General features: G+C 38.5%; 1 protein-coding gene across 1 annotated transcript in view; it reads right to left on the bottom strand.

Moving 5' to 3' along the window:
- Window positions 1-19,571, bottom strand: part of map1sa (microtubule-associated protein 1Sa) — a 31,060-nt gene that overhangs the window by 1,496 nt on the left and 9,993 nt on the right. Inside the window, exons 3-6 of the mRNA XM_048169605.1 lie at window positions 5,623-5,705; window positions 4,319-4,459; window positions 935-4,178; window positions 223-419 (exon numbers count right to left, since the gene is read on the bottom strand). Of these exons, the coding sequence (XP_048025562.1) occupies window positions 223-419; window positions 935-4,178; window positions 4,319-4,459; window positions 5,623-5,705 (3,665 nt within the window). The remainder of the gene's footprint in view (window positions 1-222; window positions 420-934; window positions 4,179-4,318; window positions 4,460-5,622; window positions 5,706-19,571) is intronic.

Consider the following 19,571-nt stretch of genomic DNA (forward strand, 5'->3'; position numbering starts at 1 on the left):
AACCTGTGCAGAGACCCAACACAATGAGGCAGAGTAAACTTTGTCAAAACTTTCCATTTCCGGGTGAACTATTCCTTTAAAACATCAATGCAACTGGACAAACGAGGCTAGAGATTATTCAGAAGGTTCTGCTTTTTTGTGTAATCCTGCTATATGTTCTACACCTTTTGCAAAGCGCATTGAGCTTGGGAAAGGCGATGCATAAATAAAACATCTACTTACCTGCACATCTGGCCAGGATGCTTTGCCCTCTAAAAGAGAGTCAAGAATAAACCTCATGACTGTTTTCTTGTGCGGCTCATCTCCACTAATTATATAGCAGGATGAACGAAGGCGCCGGAAAAACTCCACATCGACAGTGGAAGCTGCTGAGCCAGAGGGCAAATATGCCAAGTCCAAATAGACTACACTGACAGAACCTGCAAAGAGAGGCAATAACATTATGCACATTTGGACTTAAAAGCACATTTATTACTATATGGTTGCAGCAGTGGCACTTTTCAGAACATGAATTTAGAGAGACAACCTATTAGAGAATCCAAGGGTTATTGTTAGCGTGCTAAAATCCTCTCAGACAAAAATTCATCCCTCACTAAAAACCCTCACTAAATGAATAATCCATGGGTTCCTCAACTCTGGCCCTCAAGATCCACTTTCTTGGAGAGTTTAGCTCCAACCTTGATCAAAATCATCTACCTGCAACTTTCTAGTAATCCTGAAGACCTTTATTAGCTTGTTCAGGTGTGTTTGATTAAGGTTGAAGCTGAACTCTGCAGGAAAGTTGACCTTAAGGGCCAGAGTTGAGAATCCCTGGACTAGTCAAATGTCCTGCCCCATCCCCAATACAGTTCAGTTCACTTTATTAGCCATTTGCAGTATAAAACTGAATACATGTACAATTCAAATATTTCTGGAAGAAACCATGAGCACTCACTGGATGAGGACTTTGAAAGTGCTGGTCTAGATCCGCTAATAACATTGCGGGATGCAGGCCTGGTGTCCAGACTTGACGTTGCCCGAATAGTTCCACTGGCAGACACCTGAGCACTAGTCTTTGTCTTCACACTTTGTGTTATGTTTGCCGACGCAGTCTTTGAAGACACAGTTGCCATTTTTTTGGTCTTTGACGTTACATTCTTGGAAGACCTACCCTGACCATCAGCCTCTGGGTCAGCCATGCAGGCACCAGGCTGGGGTGGCAGCGGTGGTAAATCCTTCATTGGGGCAGGTGGAGGGTCTTCAGAGACATTCTGGGAATTGTGTAACAAATGGCTGCTAGGATGGTCATGAGGATGGTGGGGTGGAAAGATGTCACTAGTTTCCTCATCAGAGTCTAAGTCCTCAGTAATGGAGGGACACTCTTCAGTGGCTGGTGGCGCATCAGAATCGGAAACCGAAATGAGAGAGACACTGACAGAGGACGTCGTCTCCTGAGCTTCCAATGACTGATGATCACTACTACTGCACTGTCTAACTGGCTCTTGACAGAGGTCAGGACTTGGGGCAGCAGCCTCAGAGGACTGTCCCTGCTGGTTCTCTAGAGATTTGTGATGCTTAAACTCACAAGGTGAAACCAGACATAGATCGACATCATGTGGAAGGATGTCACTCTGTGGTCCAAAGAGGTGATTCTCTGATTCATCATATGTGTGGTGACTATTATGAGAAGTTTTTAAAGCTAAAGACATATCTGTTTTTGGGTCACGGTCTGCTAAATGTCCATTAGTGTATGTCAAATTACTAATTTCCTCCTGTGAATGACAAACAGGCACTTGTTCGAAGGAAACAGATAACGAATCATCTACTTCAGTGGAGTGTGGAGAGCCAACTTCCGCAGGAAAGGAAGTGAGGCTGGGAGAGGCATCAGGTAGAGTATCTTTAAGTGAAGTAGAGGAGAGAAAGCTTGATTGTCTATCTTGTGATGATATGGAGCTGTTTTCGATATTGCTTCTAGACCAACCTGTCATCGAGTTCTTACAGAATTCCATCTGACTGTCTTCAAAACCGAGACCAGATGTCCTGATACCTGCCTTACAATCTTCGCCAGACACCTGAGAAACATGGTCAGGGGATTGAGAGTAATGAGTATGCACAGAACTGTTCTTCCCAGAGTCTGTGGGAGAAACTAACTCAAGGGTTTTTTCGTCCGAGCTTGTACAGGCGTCCTCTTTGGGGCATCCATCAAGCTCTGTTGGAGTGAGATCAAAATTAACACTTCTCTCACTCTTTGGAGTCTGTGCAAGTGGGGAGGGGGGTCCAACAGCAATGTCTGAGCCAGGGTTACCATCCATACTTCGAAACTTCTCTGGACTTTCGTCAGTACCTTTGTTAGAGCCATTCACCTGCACGTCATTGTTGCCAGACGCACATTCAGTTCTTGAGCTTACATGATTGCCTTCAACATCCTGCAATTGCCCATGTTCATTCTCCATTCTCAACTTTTCCAATTGTGCAGCAATGTCCTCAGGTGTAGATGTCTTTGACCGGTCTGCACTTACTTCACTTGAGGATTTCAGATTATCAGGCTCCTTTTTGTCTGGCTTAGGCTTCCCTTTGGTTAAAGGATCCTTTTTAGGGACCATCAAATCTTTCTTTAGTGAGCCATTCTTGCCAACTGACTTTCTAGACTCTGCATTGCCTGGCGTATTTCCAGTGGCTTTCTTAATATCCTTACCAAGAGTTTTGGTAGTTTTTTTGTCTTCTGGTTTGACCTCTTTCTTAATCTCCTTCTTCACATCAGGTTTAATATCTTTCTTGGGCTTTGCACTGAGATCTTTTTTCAAGGGTTCTTTCTTTTTCTCTACATTCTCATCTTTCTTTGCAATACTTGTCGCTGGCCGTTCCTCTTTCTTCCTAACTTCCCTCTTTTCATCTTTAGCAGGTTCTTTCTTAGTCACTTGCTTTTCAGGCTTAGATGGTCTTTGTTTCACATCATCTTTTGACTTTGCTTTTTCCTCAGCCTCTTTCCCCTCTTTTGGAACCGTGTCATTAGTGGATTTGGTCTTTGTTTTAGTGTCTTGCTTTTTCAAATCTACTTTGCTTACCTTGTCTTTGAGTGAGGCACTTCCAGGTCGAGATTCTTTGGAAATACTCTTAAGACTTTCCTTGCTGTCAGCATGTTTTGGCTGTTTATCAAACTTTGAAGCTTCAAGGTCCTTCAAACTAATTACTGGGTGTTTGAGAAACTCTAGATGCTTTAGTCTCTCTAAACCTTCAAATATCTTGGATTCTGGAGTGCACCCAGGAAACAGAACCCGAATGATCTTTTCCCGAGGATTAGCTGGATGCCATACCAACAGCGCACATATGGAAACCATACAGTCTAGAGGGACTTCTGAGATTTTTTTATTTGGAGTGCTAGCAGGCCAAGTTTGCAAGAAAGCTTCTAGTTCTTTGCTACCTTTGACTGGATTGAGTACATAAAGATCTAGTCGACCTACACCCATCTTCTGGAAAAGAATCACTGGCTCGATAGTTGGCCCTGCAGAGCGACTCAGCCGTTCTGGACAAATTGACAACCTTTCTAAATGCTGTAATGCTAGGGCAACTTGATCACAACTTCGAAAGACCCTGGGGTCACTCTGCAATGATTTGAGTCTTTCTGAAGCATTGAAAAATACAACCCCTATTTCTGGAGATATCAGATTCTTCTGCCAGTCTTCATTGCTCTGCACTGCAGCAGACTCCTCCTCTTCTTGTTCAGCCACTTTTCTGTGAAGTAGGCTGTTTATACCAGGTAGATTATCCACACCAACATGGGTGAGCAATATGGAGTCAACTCGGTCTAGATGTCTCACCAGTTTCCAAAAACATGACCGAGGATCAGAACCCCCATTGACCAAAACATTGAAACCATTCACAGCAAAGAAGGCAGAGTCACCTCTTCCTCCAGGAAACACATAGCAGCAGGGACGAGACAGTTTCAGGAAGCCAACTGTACTGGGTGGCACAAGGAGATCAAAAGGCAACTGAGGTTCAAGAGACTCTGACAGATACTCTGTGAACTCCTGAAGGCCCTCCATCTCTGGTAGCACTAATGGAGGGTTGGTTTTAATTTCTATATAATCTTGCAAATTATGCTTTTCTAACGGAGAATTTTTCCACATCCCAGATTTAGGACAGCTCAGAGTGAGGCTGGCTTTCTGAGTAGGGTCTGCAGAGCTCAGAAGATCTCCAATCTGTGTCAGGGAAAAGAAACTTTCTATTAGAACACAGTATATTAATTAGAGGTAACAAACTTTAATATGTTTTTGAATATTTGAATATAAAGAGTAAAATTACTTAACCAACTTATTTGACAGACAAACAGTTGACTGACCTCTTCATCTGTAAATATCTGAATGAAGTCATTTAGTGAAAAAGACCCGATTTGTAACACAAGGTCTCCAGTATCTTCAACACACTGTCCAGCAAGAATTAGCAGCTTATGAAGAGACGTATCCGAAATGAGCCGACGAACCTATGAAAATAAAGACCAGCATTAAAATTAATATTAATTTAAATAATAAAGTCACGCTTTAAATTAGGGTCCAATTCTCACTATTAACTACAACTTTTGCCTCAAATCTAAAAATAAGGGATGTAGAATATGTTCATGCAGAATAAGGCATTAATACATGCTTTACAAGTACAAATAAAGAGCCAATATCCTAGTAATGTACATGCTAATAAGCAACTGGTTAATAGTGAGAATTGAACCCTAAAGTGTTATCAAATATTATTAGAGAGTATAAGCAAGCTTATGTTAAACTGTACAAACTATTAAGCCCCCAAATCAAGACCCTACCTACTAAGAGGCTTTGAAAGAAGACACTTGGCTGTTGCTCTGGATGGCAAATAGCAAGAGCAAATATAATTCAACAAGGTACTTCAAGAAATGTGTCAACATCTCCCTGTGTTTATATGGTCTAACATTGGGTAAACACCAGCCAAATAGCTTTCATACATTTATCAGGAAAGAACTGCAAGGGACAGAGAACAGTGGACAGGAACTGAGGGTACATGTGTGGAATAGTACAACAAAACCAATATTTAACAGTTTAAACACAAGGAAATCATTTAGATCACAAAAGCAAACATTAATCTGTCTTTGATTTAGGGTTGGGTAATTTAGCTTAAAAAATCTATTCACTAAGCAGACAAGTTTATCCAAAGTGATTAACAAATACAACAAGCAATTTGTCTTAATGATAGAAATAGCATGAGAAGTGCTAGAAACACAAAATGTTTCAAACATCCTCTAGAATAGCACCAGCTAGAACTGGGAGGGATTTAAGAAAATTAAAGCATAGGATATTTTTAACGAAGAGTTTACCAGTATTTCGATGCTATTCCATTTGTATATCTCTTCTCTTAAATGGCTTAATTTCCCCCTTAATTTTCTTAATCAGTGCACTCATCTTTTGAAACCAAACAAGTTGAAATGCCACTTAGAAATAAGTTCAATTTACTAAAACAGTAAAAATTGAGTGTTATCAGGGCATGTTTTCTCACTGTTTAAAGATCATTAACATCAAAGCGATATTCACAATGTTGCTAAATTTTGTATTACCAGCCCAACTAGTTATGCTAAGTGTGTGATATTAGTGTGTTGCACACAACACAAAGCACTTAGACACTTACTTCTGAACAAACCAAATCATGAGATGGGTTAACTATCACCTGGGTCTCAAGCACATCCCCACTGTGCTGCAGTGTCTTCTGGCCTGTGGATGGAGACAAAGAGTGTGATCTTTTAAAAAGTTAGTCCATGAACACTAGGAAATCATTTTAATTTTGTATGTAAAGATACACACAGTGGCCACAGCACAGTGACAAACATGGAGGCCAAACAGGCAACTCTATTTAGAATGTGTGTGCTAACAGAGTGTATGTGCTCGTATACATTGAGCTATGGTGCTGATGCAGGTAGCATAAGTTTGTGTTTAAAGATTTCCCGATTCTGTTCCCCCCACTGAGACCCAAATAGTGCAAACTACACCAGCATATATGAATTGTACATGCTGCATCATCTATTGCTCTAGATAAAAGGTTCTACTTTACTTCCTCAAAGGCTGTGGATTAGGAAGTACAGGACACTGAAGAGGTCAGAAAAAGGATGTTTAAGACACGTTGACACGTTCCTGTCTTTTTGACAAACAATGAGCAAACATGTGCTGATGGTAATTCTAGCCTTCTGCTCTGCACCATGACGAATTGAAAACACATGGTAGGAAACATCTCCTTCCTTCCTGTATGCAGGCGCAGAGCTATGACAACATATTTGCAGCCTCTATCAGTTAACAGAAAAATTTAGAAACTATCTAGGGCTCCAGACTAACAACTGAAAGTGGAGGCACTGGGGCTGCTAAATTGTACAGATTGTGGCACCAGCACCTTATAGCACAGGTGTGGGTCCTTTCAATTAAAAGTCAAAAGTACATAAATGACAAAAGTACATAATGAAATGACTAAAATTAAACATTTAACATAAAAACTATAAAGAGAAAAGCTAATTCAAAATATTAAAAACCTATAATAAAACTAAGACACCGAACGCAACCAATAGTAGTAATACATTACAATTGTCAACATATTGCATCAATATGTGAGGATCAATTCATTCAAAGAGAAGAAACACAAAACAAAAAGAAAATAGAAAATATCACACAGAGGACCCTGGCAGAAGGTCATTAGGTCTTTTATCCCCAGTTTCAAAGACAAGGCTTATGCTAGTCTTAGACTAAAATGCATGTTTGAGTTGTTTTAACTGAAAGCAACTTGCCCTGACATATTAAATATGTCAGGGCCATTGATTTCTCTCAAGATTCACACCAGTAATGATTTTCTATAAAAGCTACTTAAATACCCTAACTGAACTAAGGCCCAAGTCCTGTCTGTGAAACCAGGCCATAGAATAATCAGGAACATGTCTCGTGGAGAAACTGTCTAAAAATGTTGAAAAATATTTGTTATTTAAGATGTCTACATAGTCAGTGTAAAATATTGTATTAGTTCTTATTGATGGCACCATCACATGATATTTTAAAATTAAATTATTAAATAAAATGTAAACCTATTGAAAATTATATAAAATTTGATCAAAACCCTATAAAATCAACAGATATAAAGAGTTCATTTTTAAGAACTTGGCCCACAAGTTTAAAAGTTTAAAAGTCCCTTAAAACTCATCTTTGACACTTTTAAACATTTTTTCCTGTGAAAAAAAATTCTTCATGCCTTAAAATAGCTTAAAATGCAACTACACCTTTGCTTCATTTATTATATAGGGATCTATGAATATGCTAATTAGCCCTGCCTCCACTCGCTCGAGCTCAGAGATCCACTCGGTCAACTTACTGAGGTAAACGCTGCACAGTGGTATCGCTCTTTACAGCGTCGGACACATAACGGTAATTAATATGATTAGCCTTTTGCTTGACTACATTAGCAACACGTTATTAGCAGCCGTTTGATAATGCTACACAAACCATGTTCACATTCACGATTCGGACAGCTGTCTACTAAAAATCAGTATCCTTAGAACGTCAGTGGAGAAAGGCATATAATTTCATTATAACATAGTAATATACATCATACACCGGATTTTTTTTTTTTTTACATCAACAGAAAAACACACCGGGATAACCTGGCTTCTTGAGACTTTCCTGCTTCAGAGCGCGCATTGTTAATAAGGTGACCACCAGTCCCGAAATTAGGAGCTTTGTCCCGCAAGACTCAAGTAGTGTCCCGCATTTCATTTATGTCTGTAATTTTTTTCATCCCTGAAATTACAATACCACAGTAAGAAATATAATAAAAACTGTGAGCATTTAAAAATCTTCTTGAGACTTTCCTACTTCAGAGGAAATGATAAGCTAAAGCCCGCTGGCACATTGACGTGATTGGTTACAAGGTAATTTGTGATGTCACAGTCACCAGCGATTTCAAACTGTATTTTTTACAAATGTCTTTAGATAATTGCTGTTTTAAAAAGAAAACACTCAGCAATTTGCGCATGGTTGTCTTAAACTAAAGCAAATTAAAAACACCACATGGACATATAAACAACATTAAAAAACTTGATTTTCACCACACGGGAACTTTAAACTAATTTTTTAAACATTTGTCTTGACCCAAATATTCTATTAATATTTATTTATTCCTATTTCTTTATTAATCATTTTACTCCTTTGCTCCATACTGTGTAGTTTGGTTGCATAGTGCTGTTCCATCCGACTTGTTTTTGGTGTTTTCCATACACAAAATTTAAATATATTTCTTAGGATACAATAAAAAAATAAAATAAAGTAATTGTAGTAGTCACACCCATGGACCTTCTAACAAAATTAACATATTAGTTAACATACTGAAATTATTTAACATACTACACTGATTGAAATCTTCAATGTTAAAATAAAAATAAAAAATCTTAAAACTTGTTCTTGAATCCTTCTAGGCTTATTCAGTGTTTGAATTTTGGAGCATAGTGCTAAAGCAAATACATATCTCAGCAAGAAATCAATAGCATGAAAATAATATCTGCAGAAAATTGTATCAGTACTGTTGTTGTTTATCACAATAATAAAACTCCATCTAAGCTTTCCTCGACTGCCTTGACCATCCCTTTGATCTTATCTAACAGCAATTATGGCTGTGGCAGCCCTTCCCCTGCCATCACAAACAACTGCAGCACAGACGTCACATCTGAAACTACGACACAAGCTTTTAAGGAAAAATACATGTGGGTGATGACAAATATAATAGCATATGGAAAAAAAACAGTACTATTCGTGTTGCATATGGGACATTATCAAAAGTATTGGGGCTCACATAAAAACATGCACCCAGCTGGCCCTGTTGTCTGTCATTTTATAAATAGGGGCAAGGAGTTTAATCTGATCTGGATTTCAGAACATACTGGTGGGACCACATGTTCTGAGAAAAAAAAAAAAAAAAAAAGTTAAACTACAGTCAAACTATAAAAACAAGTAGTTAGCTACACTAGAAGTTACTATTGGGGATGTATATACACTATATGGACAAAAGTATTCTAACATATTTTTAATAAAATAACAACAAAAAGAACCGATGAGAATACCGTTAAAGTACTGGATTGATAAGCAGTATCGTATCATAAGATAAGCAGTGGACTCTGGATCAGTGGAGTGATGAATCATCACTTCTCTGCTCTGTTTGGCAGTCTGATGGGCGAGTCTGGATTTGGCGGATGCCAGGAGAACGTTACCTGCCTGACTATACTGTGACAACTGTAAAGTTTGATGGAGGAGAGATAATGGCTGTTTCAGGGGTTAGGCCTTAATGACATTTTAGACAATGCAAACACTCAGAAATCTTGTGGAAAGCCTTCCCAGATCCATTAAATAATATTAACAAGACACAACATTTGATTTTAATAGTGTTAATGTTGATTTTAAAATTTACTAAGATTAATAATGCTTTAGAAGTGTTTTTAGGTATTGTTAGTTCATGTTAACTAATGTTAACAAATGGAACCTTATTGTGAAGTGTTACCTTAAACTCTACTCAACAGCGACTAATAAAAGGCAGGTGTGTTGGAACAGAGATGAATCTTTTCTCTAGATTGAGGCAGATCTCCAGAAGCAGGGTTCAGTCTCTTTGGTTAGAGGAAAAAAGTCACTACTGCCAAAACGTATACAGATCCCAAATATCTGTCAAACGGGAAGCTGGATCTCATGAGGGACAAAAAGACTCACTAACGGGATCCAATAGAAACAAAGTTTTATAATTCAAAAGTGTTTGATTATACCTTACAAAACCATACAGACAGCACTGTGGATATAAATCAGTTTCCAGTCACAGGAAGGAGAAAACAGCTTGACAGAGATAGACTGACATTCCTGAACAGCTGCTCGATGATTAGTCAGGATTAGTCAGCATGTGTGCCTGGAAATGACTGGGACAGTATATACCAACACATTCAGCAGGATGTGAGCCTAAATAAAAACATTATTTACAGATAGGATACAGTGGTAATGACAGGCACAGGATAGATACAGTGTTGAATTTTTTTCCCTATCATTCCCAACCCTGCTGCTCCCTAACGCTTCAACACAGTGCCTTCTTTGTACAAGGCAAATCAAAACACTGAAAGCTTGAGCTCCCTGTGATCTAAAAAGCACAAACAAATTATTAATTCTTAAACACACAGAAAAATGTTTCAGTCCATTTGTACTGCAGTGAAAGGCTGTGTTGTTCTCGGCACAGACATTTACAGATATAGACGGGTCCTTTGAGCGGATTCCTCTATGACGGGATGTTCACAAAAAGAACAGTTTGAGCCAGAGGGGAAGTTCAGATCAAGGAGACTCTTTTACATGCGGTATAGCATCCATGACAGGATCTTTCGAAAATGGGTTTCAAAGTGCAAGTTTTTGAAAACGATACTGTTATCATATCCAACATTAATCAAATCTGACTTCTGCTTCTGGTCTGTGCTGCGACTCTCGTTTGGCTCACGCTGCATTGATCAGATGCGTTCAGCTTTTAATTGTAGTGTGTTTTCTAACTGAGCGGAATGATTTTTTTTATTACCCAAAAAAAAAAAAAAAAAAAAAAAAAAAAAAAATAAAAAAGACGGTGGGGGCGTTGCCATGGTGAGCAAGTGGCGTAACCAGTGTTGTGGCTGAACACCGGTGACAACTATCGCAGCAAGCCTAGCGCATTGTGTATTACTTGTGCAGTTTATAGGCACGTAATGTTTCTTTACAAAGTGACATCGCCAACTACTGGCCTTGCATGAAAAATACAGCGGTTTAGTTGTTTTCACAGATTTGTGTGAATGGGGATTGTTTTGACACTGTTGTTGCCTGTATGCGAAAAACGCAATGGAAAAACTTTTACATTTTTAGTACATTGTCGTCATGTACAAACCCGATTCCAAAAAAGTTGGGACACTGTACAAATTATGAATAAAAACAGAATGCAATGATGTGGAAGTTTCAAATTTCAATATTTTATTCAGAATACAACAGATGACATATCAAATGTTTAAACTGAGAAAATGTATCATTTTAAGGGAAAAATAGGTTGATTTTAAATTTCATGGCATCAACACATCTCAAAAAAGTTGGGACAAGGCCATGTTTACCACCGTGTGGCATCCCCTCTTCTTTTTATAACAGTCTGCAAACGTCTGGGGACTGAGGAGACAAGTTGCTCAAGTTTAGGAATAGGAATGTTGTCCCATTCTTGTCTAATACAGACTTCTAGTTGCTCAACTGTCTTAGGGCTTCTTTGTCGCATCTTCCTCTTTATGATGCGCCAAATGTTTTCTATGGGTGAAAGATCTGGACTGCAGGCTGGCCATTTCAGTACCTGGATCCTTCTTCTACGCAGCCATGATGTTGTAATTGATGCAGTATGTGGTCTGGCATTGTCATGTTGGAAAATGCAAGGTCTTCCCTGAAAGAGACGACGTCTGGATGGGAGCATATGTTGTTCTAGAACTTGGATATACCTTTCAGCATTGATGGTGCCTTTCCAGATGTGTAAGCTGCCCATGCCACACACACCCCATACCATCAGAGATGCAGGCTTCTGAACTGAGCGCTGATAACAACTTGGGTTGTCCTTGTCCTCTTTAGTCCGGATGACATGGTGTCCCAGTTTTCCAAAAAGAACTTCAAATTTTGATTCGTCTGACCACAGAACAGTTTTGCACTTTGCCACAGTCCATTTTAAATGAGCCTTGGCCCAGAGAAAACACCTGCGCTTCTGGATCATGTTTAGATATGGCTTCTTTTTTGACCTATAGAGTTTTAGCCGGCAACGACGAATGGCACGGTGGATTGTGTTCACCGACAATGTTTTCTGGAAGTATTCCTGAGCCCATGTTGTGATTTCCATTACAGTAGCAATCCTGTATGTGATGCAGTGCCATCTAAGGGCCCGAAGATCACGGGCATCCAGTATGGTTTTCCGGCCTTGACCCTTACGCACAGAGATTGTTCCAGATTCTCTGAATCTTTGGATGATATTATGCACTGTAGATGGTGATAACTTCAAACTCTTTGCAATTTTTCTCTGAGAAACTCCTTTCTGATATTGCTCCACTATTTTTCACCGCAGCATTGGGGGAATTGGTGATACTCTGCCCATCTTGACCTCTGAGAGACACTGCCACTCTGAGAGGCTCTTTTTATACCCAATCATGTTGCCAACTGACCTAATAAGTTGCAAATTGGTCCTCCAGCTGTTCCTTATATGTACATTTAACTTTTCTGGCCTCTTATTGCTATCTGTCCCAACTTTTTTGGAATGTGTAGCTCTCATGAAATCCAAAATGAGCCAATATTTGGCATGACATTTCAAAATGTCTCACTTTCAACATTTGATATGTTATCTATGTTCTATTGAGAATAAAATGTAAGTTTATGAGATTTGTAAATTATTGGATTCCTTTTTTATTTCACAATCTGTACAGTGTCCCAACATTTTTGGAATCGGGTTTGTAAATGTACCCCAAGTCTTATTTTACATCACAGTAACTGTATTTTGCTGGAATTATAGAAAATAGCATTTCGTAATGCCAGTCAATTAAAGGATTAGTTCACTTTAAAATGAAAATTACCCAAAGCTTTACTCACCCTCAAGCCATCCTAGGTGTATATGATTTTCTTCTTTCTAATGAACACAATCTGAGTTATATTAAAAACTCCTTCCGTATTACGAAAAGCGTAACTGACGTGACGTCCATATAAACCATATAAATAAAAATGATGAGCCTTTAATACCTACATAGCCTAATCAGCGCTCAAGCTCATGCATAAATCTTGCCACAGTGCACCGGCAGAAATAATGATTATAAAAGTGCTGGGGAAAAACAGCAAGGAGATTGCTTGAACATTTTAATAATTAATTGATAAACTAGTGTTTTCTGTATTTTCGTCTGTAGTGATGAAGTTGACGATGCTGACTCGTCATCTCTGCAGTAGTGGACGTGCCTATATGCATTTTCATACAGATTACATACACTGAGGCCACAAAGGCCACTTGCAAAAGCGGGGATTAATGTCAGCAGTATCGGAGCATAGCCAGCTTAATGTTAGAACTGTCCACTCTTATGATGTTTATTATAGTTTTTCACAATCACTGGCTCAATTCTCGAATGAGACTTATTTCTCAAAACAAGTTCAGGTCTCTGAACAATTAGTTTCTTGTTGGGTTTCTTTTTTTTTGGATTGCAATTTGCATGTGTTTTGGCATGTGTGTGCTAAAAAGTACAATTTTCTACAATTTGCACAACATCTAAATGCATATGGCTTGTTGATCGAAACGTTGTGAGAAAAGTTAATTCTCAGTGAAACTGTCAAACTCTTCACAACTTCTAAACATCCTTTCCTCGTGTGAGCCTCCACATGCAAAATGATCCATTCAGGTATCAAAATCTGTCAGACATGCATGTATATTCCATAAATACCTGTGACATGGTATGTTTGTAATGTCTGCTGAATTGGCAAATAGCCTGCCATTGTAATGAAATAGGAATAACAATTTTACCAATCAAGTTTGGAAGCATACAGTTTGCTATATGGAGTTTTCACAGTACAATCACTGCCATTTTTGAACATGGAGGAACGTCTAAATCCCTAAACAGCAACAGCTTTTTTTTTTTTTGTAGAAATGTGTTACATATAAACTGAAAATACACAGTTGCTTGTTGTGGAAGAGCAATGGAATGATATGTAAGAATGTGTGGTGTTAGGGGAAGACATATTGTATAAAATATGTAAAAATGAAGAAGAAACTGTGAATTTCCTGTTTACATGTAACACATTTCTACAAAAATAAATGTGCTGTATAAATAAAAATGTGTGGTCCCACTTTATGTTAGGTGTCTTTAGCTACTTTATACTAACTTACTGTAAATTAATCATTTGATACAATGCACTTATTGTGTAAATACTAGTTCTGTCAATCGATAAAAAAAAAAAATTAACTCGATTAAATAAATTTTTTTTCTGTGATTAATCTCCATTTAAAAGCACTCAAGATTTTATATTTTTTTACTATATTTTATAATGTAATAATTTCACAGTTATTCTCCAAATTAAAACAACAAAGAAGCAACAAGAAGACAGTATATTTTAAATACTTGTTTAATTGCATCTTTTTATGAATGAAGGCCAGTATCACTGATACTAATACTGCTACTGATGTCTCGGTGAAATTGATTTTCCCCCCAATTTTAAACATGAATTATAGCCATTCAACATTACAGTGTAATTGAAAGATTTCCTTTTTTACATTTATTTGGCTTCAAAAATATAACAACTTTTAATTTAAGTGAACTTGCGATAGTTAAGTGAACAATCCTCACATAAACCCATAATAAATGTCATATTTACCTGTGCCTTTTCTAACTGTCTAACAGATAAGAATACAGAAATTGAATAAAGTTACCAAACAGTCTGCACTGCATAATTTATAGCCTAAATTACATATAGATAATCATTATTAAAGCTACAAATGTTCTTTAGTCAAGAGCAGTGAGTAATTTTCTGTTACCTTTGTTCTTTCATTATCTTCAATGACAGACGGCATTAGTGGTTGCTGTCACTTTAAGAGCTGCCGCTTGCTGCACACGACACAGATCTCACACGCGTCCCACTTTCTCACAGCTCTTTACTTTCATTTTAAGACATTATTTAACTCATTCAAAGCTGCTTTTATAAAGATACTTGACAAAATGGATATTTTTTGCATTATTGTTCATGTTATTGTTTGTTCAAGTGTGACAGAGAACTCGATTCTCGATTCGTCCATGAGCGCGATGGCGCGTGTCTTTCTGTGCGTCGTGTGTGACAGGACATTCCCAGACAGCTAGGGGTGTAACGATACGCTCAGGTCACGATACGGTACGTATCTCGATACGGAGTTCACGATACGATACGTATCACGATATTTTGAACAAAATGAAACTGAAATTCAAATAAGATTTATTAAAAAAACATGAACAAATTTCAATAATTTTCCTTGTTGTACATACAAGATCACATTTCAATAAAATAAATAAATATAAAATTTTAATAAAAACCTTCTGTATTCAAATTAACAGTTGAATAGGGCTGTCTGTCACTGAAAAAAAATGTTAAATTTAACATGAACTTAGAATTATGAATAGGGGCCGTTCACATATCGCGTCTAAAAACGCGTGGAAGGCGCGGCCGCACCGCTTCTCCTTTCCAAAGCGCTTGCGCTCCCGTGGCGTCGGTCGTTGCTATGCAACCATGAACTGAGCTCTCCAAGAGGATCAGGATGTTTCTGCAAAGGATAAATGATTTCTAGCCCTTGCATTAGTTTTACTACGAGATATATTGATGGAGATAAGATATAAAAACCACCATGTACAGCTATGATCAGCTTTTCGGCTGAGCTTTTGATGTTTTGTTACGGAAAGGCCATAGCTGATCGGTTGATTCTTGTCACACGACCTGCGGTGCGCTTGCGGCATTCTGAGAAGTTGAGAATTGCATGCGCGTCGCGACCGCGTTGATCCCATTATGAGCGCGCCTGCCGCGCGGCTACATTTGAAAATAATAACTGACTTGCACGCGGAAAAGACGCAATATGTGAACGGCCCCACAGAACTTCTTAAAGCAAAGCATCGCAAGCGTCTTTTGCTTTTCTGTGAGCACAGCTGTTCCTGTGCACTGCGGTGAAAGAAAGCCACGACTTTTCTCACGCGACCATGCAAGAGACTTACATGAGAAACGTTTAAACCTGCTTGCAAGATTCAATGTGTGCCCGAAACACTTACTGAACTAGAGAGCTGATTGAGACACACCATCTACGATAAATCGTTACACCCCTAATACTTATAGTAATTTAAAAATGTGGTAGCATTGGATCTGGACAGGAAGGATAACTCTGGGAGTTGGAAGGGGTGTGTCGCGATTCTGCCTTCTCACATCGCGATACAGGTTCGTGGACCTGCGTATCGCGATTTCGGTTTCATATCGCATATCGTTACAGCCCTACAGACAGCATATTCTCTTTTTATCTTTTGGCGCGTTAAATTGGTTTAAAAGCATTTGCAGGAATAAGAGCGTGATCATATATTGTAATGCTAGCCAAAGGATGACAGAAAAGAAACGGATGCTGCGTTAATTGCGTTAATATTTTTAATACTTAAACTGGTAAAGAATTAAACTGCATGCATTAATGCGTTAACGTTGACGGCACTAGTAAATATATTTTTACATTGTACCTATTTTAAAAATAAATACAGCTGTAATCACACTGTTGAGCCTTCCGTTACCCCAAAACCCTTAAAAATACCCATACCACCAAACCTGTCCATAACCTTACCTGTATCCACCTCATTAGCAGTGTTTAACAGCTTCTGAATCCATTCCACTTAGTATAAGGAGTGACTACATAAAAAGTTTTTTTATTTCTTTTTTAATTCTTGCATTCCTAACCAAAATTCAACATTTTTTGATTTTAAAGCGATGCCAAATTCTGTGTGCTTGCTGGATCCACCAGACATTGCGCTAAACCCTGTAAATATGAGAGTTTAGAGCACTGAGGCCTGAGGTGGGCACAGATTGCACATTATACATTTAAAAGCCTACTTGTGTGGTGAGGTGCAAATAGTGTTTAATTATCCAATTATTATGGGCTGCAGGATGCGGACACCCTTCTAGAGCCCTCTCAGTCTGGGAGTATTAAGAAATTACAACAAAGTCCCAAGAGCACTCAATCAAATAACTTAAAGGGATAGTTCACCCAAAAATGAAAATTTGATGTTTATCTGCTTACCCCCAGCGCATCCAAGATGTAGGTGACTTTTTTTCTTCAGTAGAACACAAATGATGATTTTTAACTCCAACCGCTGCCGTCTGTCAGTCTTATAATAAGAGTGGACAGGAACTCATACAATAAGAGTCTAAAACACTTCCATAGACAAATCCAAATGAAACCCTGTGGCTCGTGGCGACACACTGATGTCCTAAGACACGAAACGATCGGTTTGTGCGAGAAACCGAAAAGTATTTATATCATTTTTTACCTCTAAAACACCACAATGTCCAACTGCATTCATCACTCGATTCGTGAGGTCTGATCGCGCTCTGACAACGGCAGTGATGTCTCGCGCATATACTTCAATGAGCGCTGGACATCACTTCCGCTGTCAGAGCGCGATCAGACCTCACCAAGCGAATGCTGAAGGCAGTTGGACATAGTGGTGTTTTAGAGGTAAAAAAAATGATATAAATACTGTTCGGTTTCTCGCACAAACCGATCGTTTTTTGTCTTAGGACATCAATGTGTCGTCACGAGCCACAGGGTTTAATTTGGATTTGTCTGTCATGTTTTATTTACTCTTATAGTCCAAGTTCATGCTGACTTGCATTATACCACTGACAGACGGCAACGGTTAGAGTTAAAAATCATCATTTATGTTCTACTGAAGAAACAAAGACACCTACATCTTGGATGCTCTGGGGGTAAGCAGATAAACATCAAATTTTCATTTTTGGGTGAACTATCCCTTTAAATTTCTGTTCCTACAGAACATAAAGGGAATCTACAAGCGCTATCTCCTCAAACAAATGGAAGCCATAGATACTGACATCCAATATAAAGAACTCAAGATAAGAAAGTTGGAGCTGGAAATCTAACAGCTAGAGAAAAATGCAAGTAGAACTGCCATATTTAAAACAATGACATGACTATTTTGTTTTTTGACAACATTTTTGACTTGTGCTTAACATGGTTTGGACTGTATTAACCATAATAATTATCGGAATAAATCTCTCTTATAACCCTGCCCAATTCATTGTCCTCAAAAACTGCCCTACATCCTCTACAACCATCCTTGGTTGCCTCTCTCTCCTCAGACCGGCAATGTTATGTACCACAACACATGCAAATATAATGTCACATGCCCATTTGTGGAATCACTCTGAGGTGCTTCAGGCACTGAAACCTTGACTTGTTGAGGCCAAATGTCATCTCTATACAAGCTCTTGTGCATTCATGAGCAATGTTGTAGTTGTGCTGTGCCTCAATGTGGGGCTCCTGCTAGGGAGTCAAGAGATAAGGCAGGCATGCATATCCCTTGTCTCCCGGCAAAACTCCTGAGAATTCACCTGGACAGAGTAGTGTTTTTTTGTTCGTTTGTTTATTTTTTTAAATAGAAATTGGTAAAGGTATTTTAAAGCTGTAGCTTTTGCCATATGTTAAGTGAGTAACATACCTCATGCCAGTTAGTGGGAAAGAGAAGAAGCCTGAAAGATTCTAGAGTAGTGCACTGAGCCAGGCCATTTAGCCTCTACATTTGTGATAATGCAATCTGCATCACAGATCGTCTAAATAATTAAAAATATAGGTCACTATACTGGAATTACATAGATAAAAAAGATATATAAAATGAGGATTGTAACTACATTTATTTGTAAAGAACAGAATACTGGTGCCCAGCTTATTGTATAGAACTACAACGTCATCTCAGTGGGATTGTACCTGTCAATTTGATGTTGTGTAATGATTTCCTATTAACAAAGTCTGCTTCATGCGGACCAGATGGATGCTTTATCTGCACGTGGGTGCAGTCCAGAGCACTGATAACTTTTATAGCTTTCCCAAATGTTAAGTGTTTGGCTTCCAATTGCCATGTCTAACATTAACAGTCAACAAATATTTTCACTTTCTATACAGCGATTACCAGCGATTCCATAAAAGCCCTGTTTAATGGTACAAATCACTCTGTAGCCAGGGAAGGTAATGAACAAACCAAGTATTTTATTTATTTATTTATTTTTTTTTTTTTAAAAGACAGGTGTACAATTCACCTGTCAGGTTTTAAAGACAGGTGTACAATTCACAGGGTGGCATACTCCAACTGTGTACAAAAATGTTCCACTAGCAAAAAAGTGAAGTGCAATGCACACAGTCTGCGGGACTGTGAGCCCTTTTTTGCGGCGTGTGCCATTTGCAATGTGTGGGCTCAGCAATCTACAAATATATGCAATCCCTTTTCTGGAGAACCTATATGGCTCATGCAGGTTGACGTCAGGAAAAGCCAACGGGTCTGACCGGTCCCTAAAGATACGTTCCCTTTGAAATGCCCTGCATATGATAATAGCTCCCTCATCCACCACCACATCAATGAAAGGACATGCCATGATTAATAAAGTCTGACACATATGGGTTGAGCTCTCTATGTATATACATTTATTTAATTCATTACAAAACTCACATCAAATAAACATGTAATTTTACATATGTTACTCTTTTGTATGTTAGAATTTATTACATTTATTATTAAAGTAGTTTTCCTTTCATTTGTGGACTGAAAGTGGTTAAGTCAAATAAAATGGCAACATGTCAGAGAGTCAGCAGTAATATCATCACATTCCCAGCGGGTCAGTGTTAACGGTATTCTGGTTAAGCATCAACTAAGGCTTAGCCTGACAGTTAGCCTGCCTCGGACCAGGTTAGTTTCCCAGCACAAGTTGCCAGAATAACTGAGTTTGAACTATTTTAAGTTTGCTTTATACTACGGGGCTGCTGAATGCTCGAATCTGATTGGTTGACCAACG

This window comes from Megalobrama amblycephala, linkage group LG2 (genome assembly GCF_018812025.1).
Source record: "Megalobrama amblycephala isolate DHTTF-2021 linkage group LG2, ASM1881202v1, whole genome shotgun sequence".
NCBI lineage: Eukaryota > Metazoa > Chordata > Actinopteri > Cypriniformes > Xenocyprididae > Megalobrama > Megalobrama amblycephala.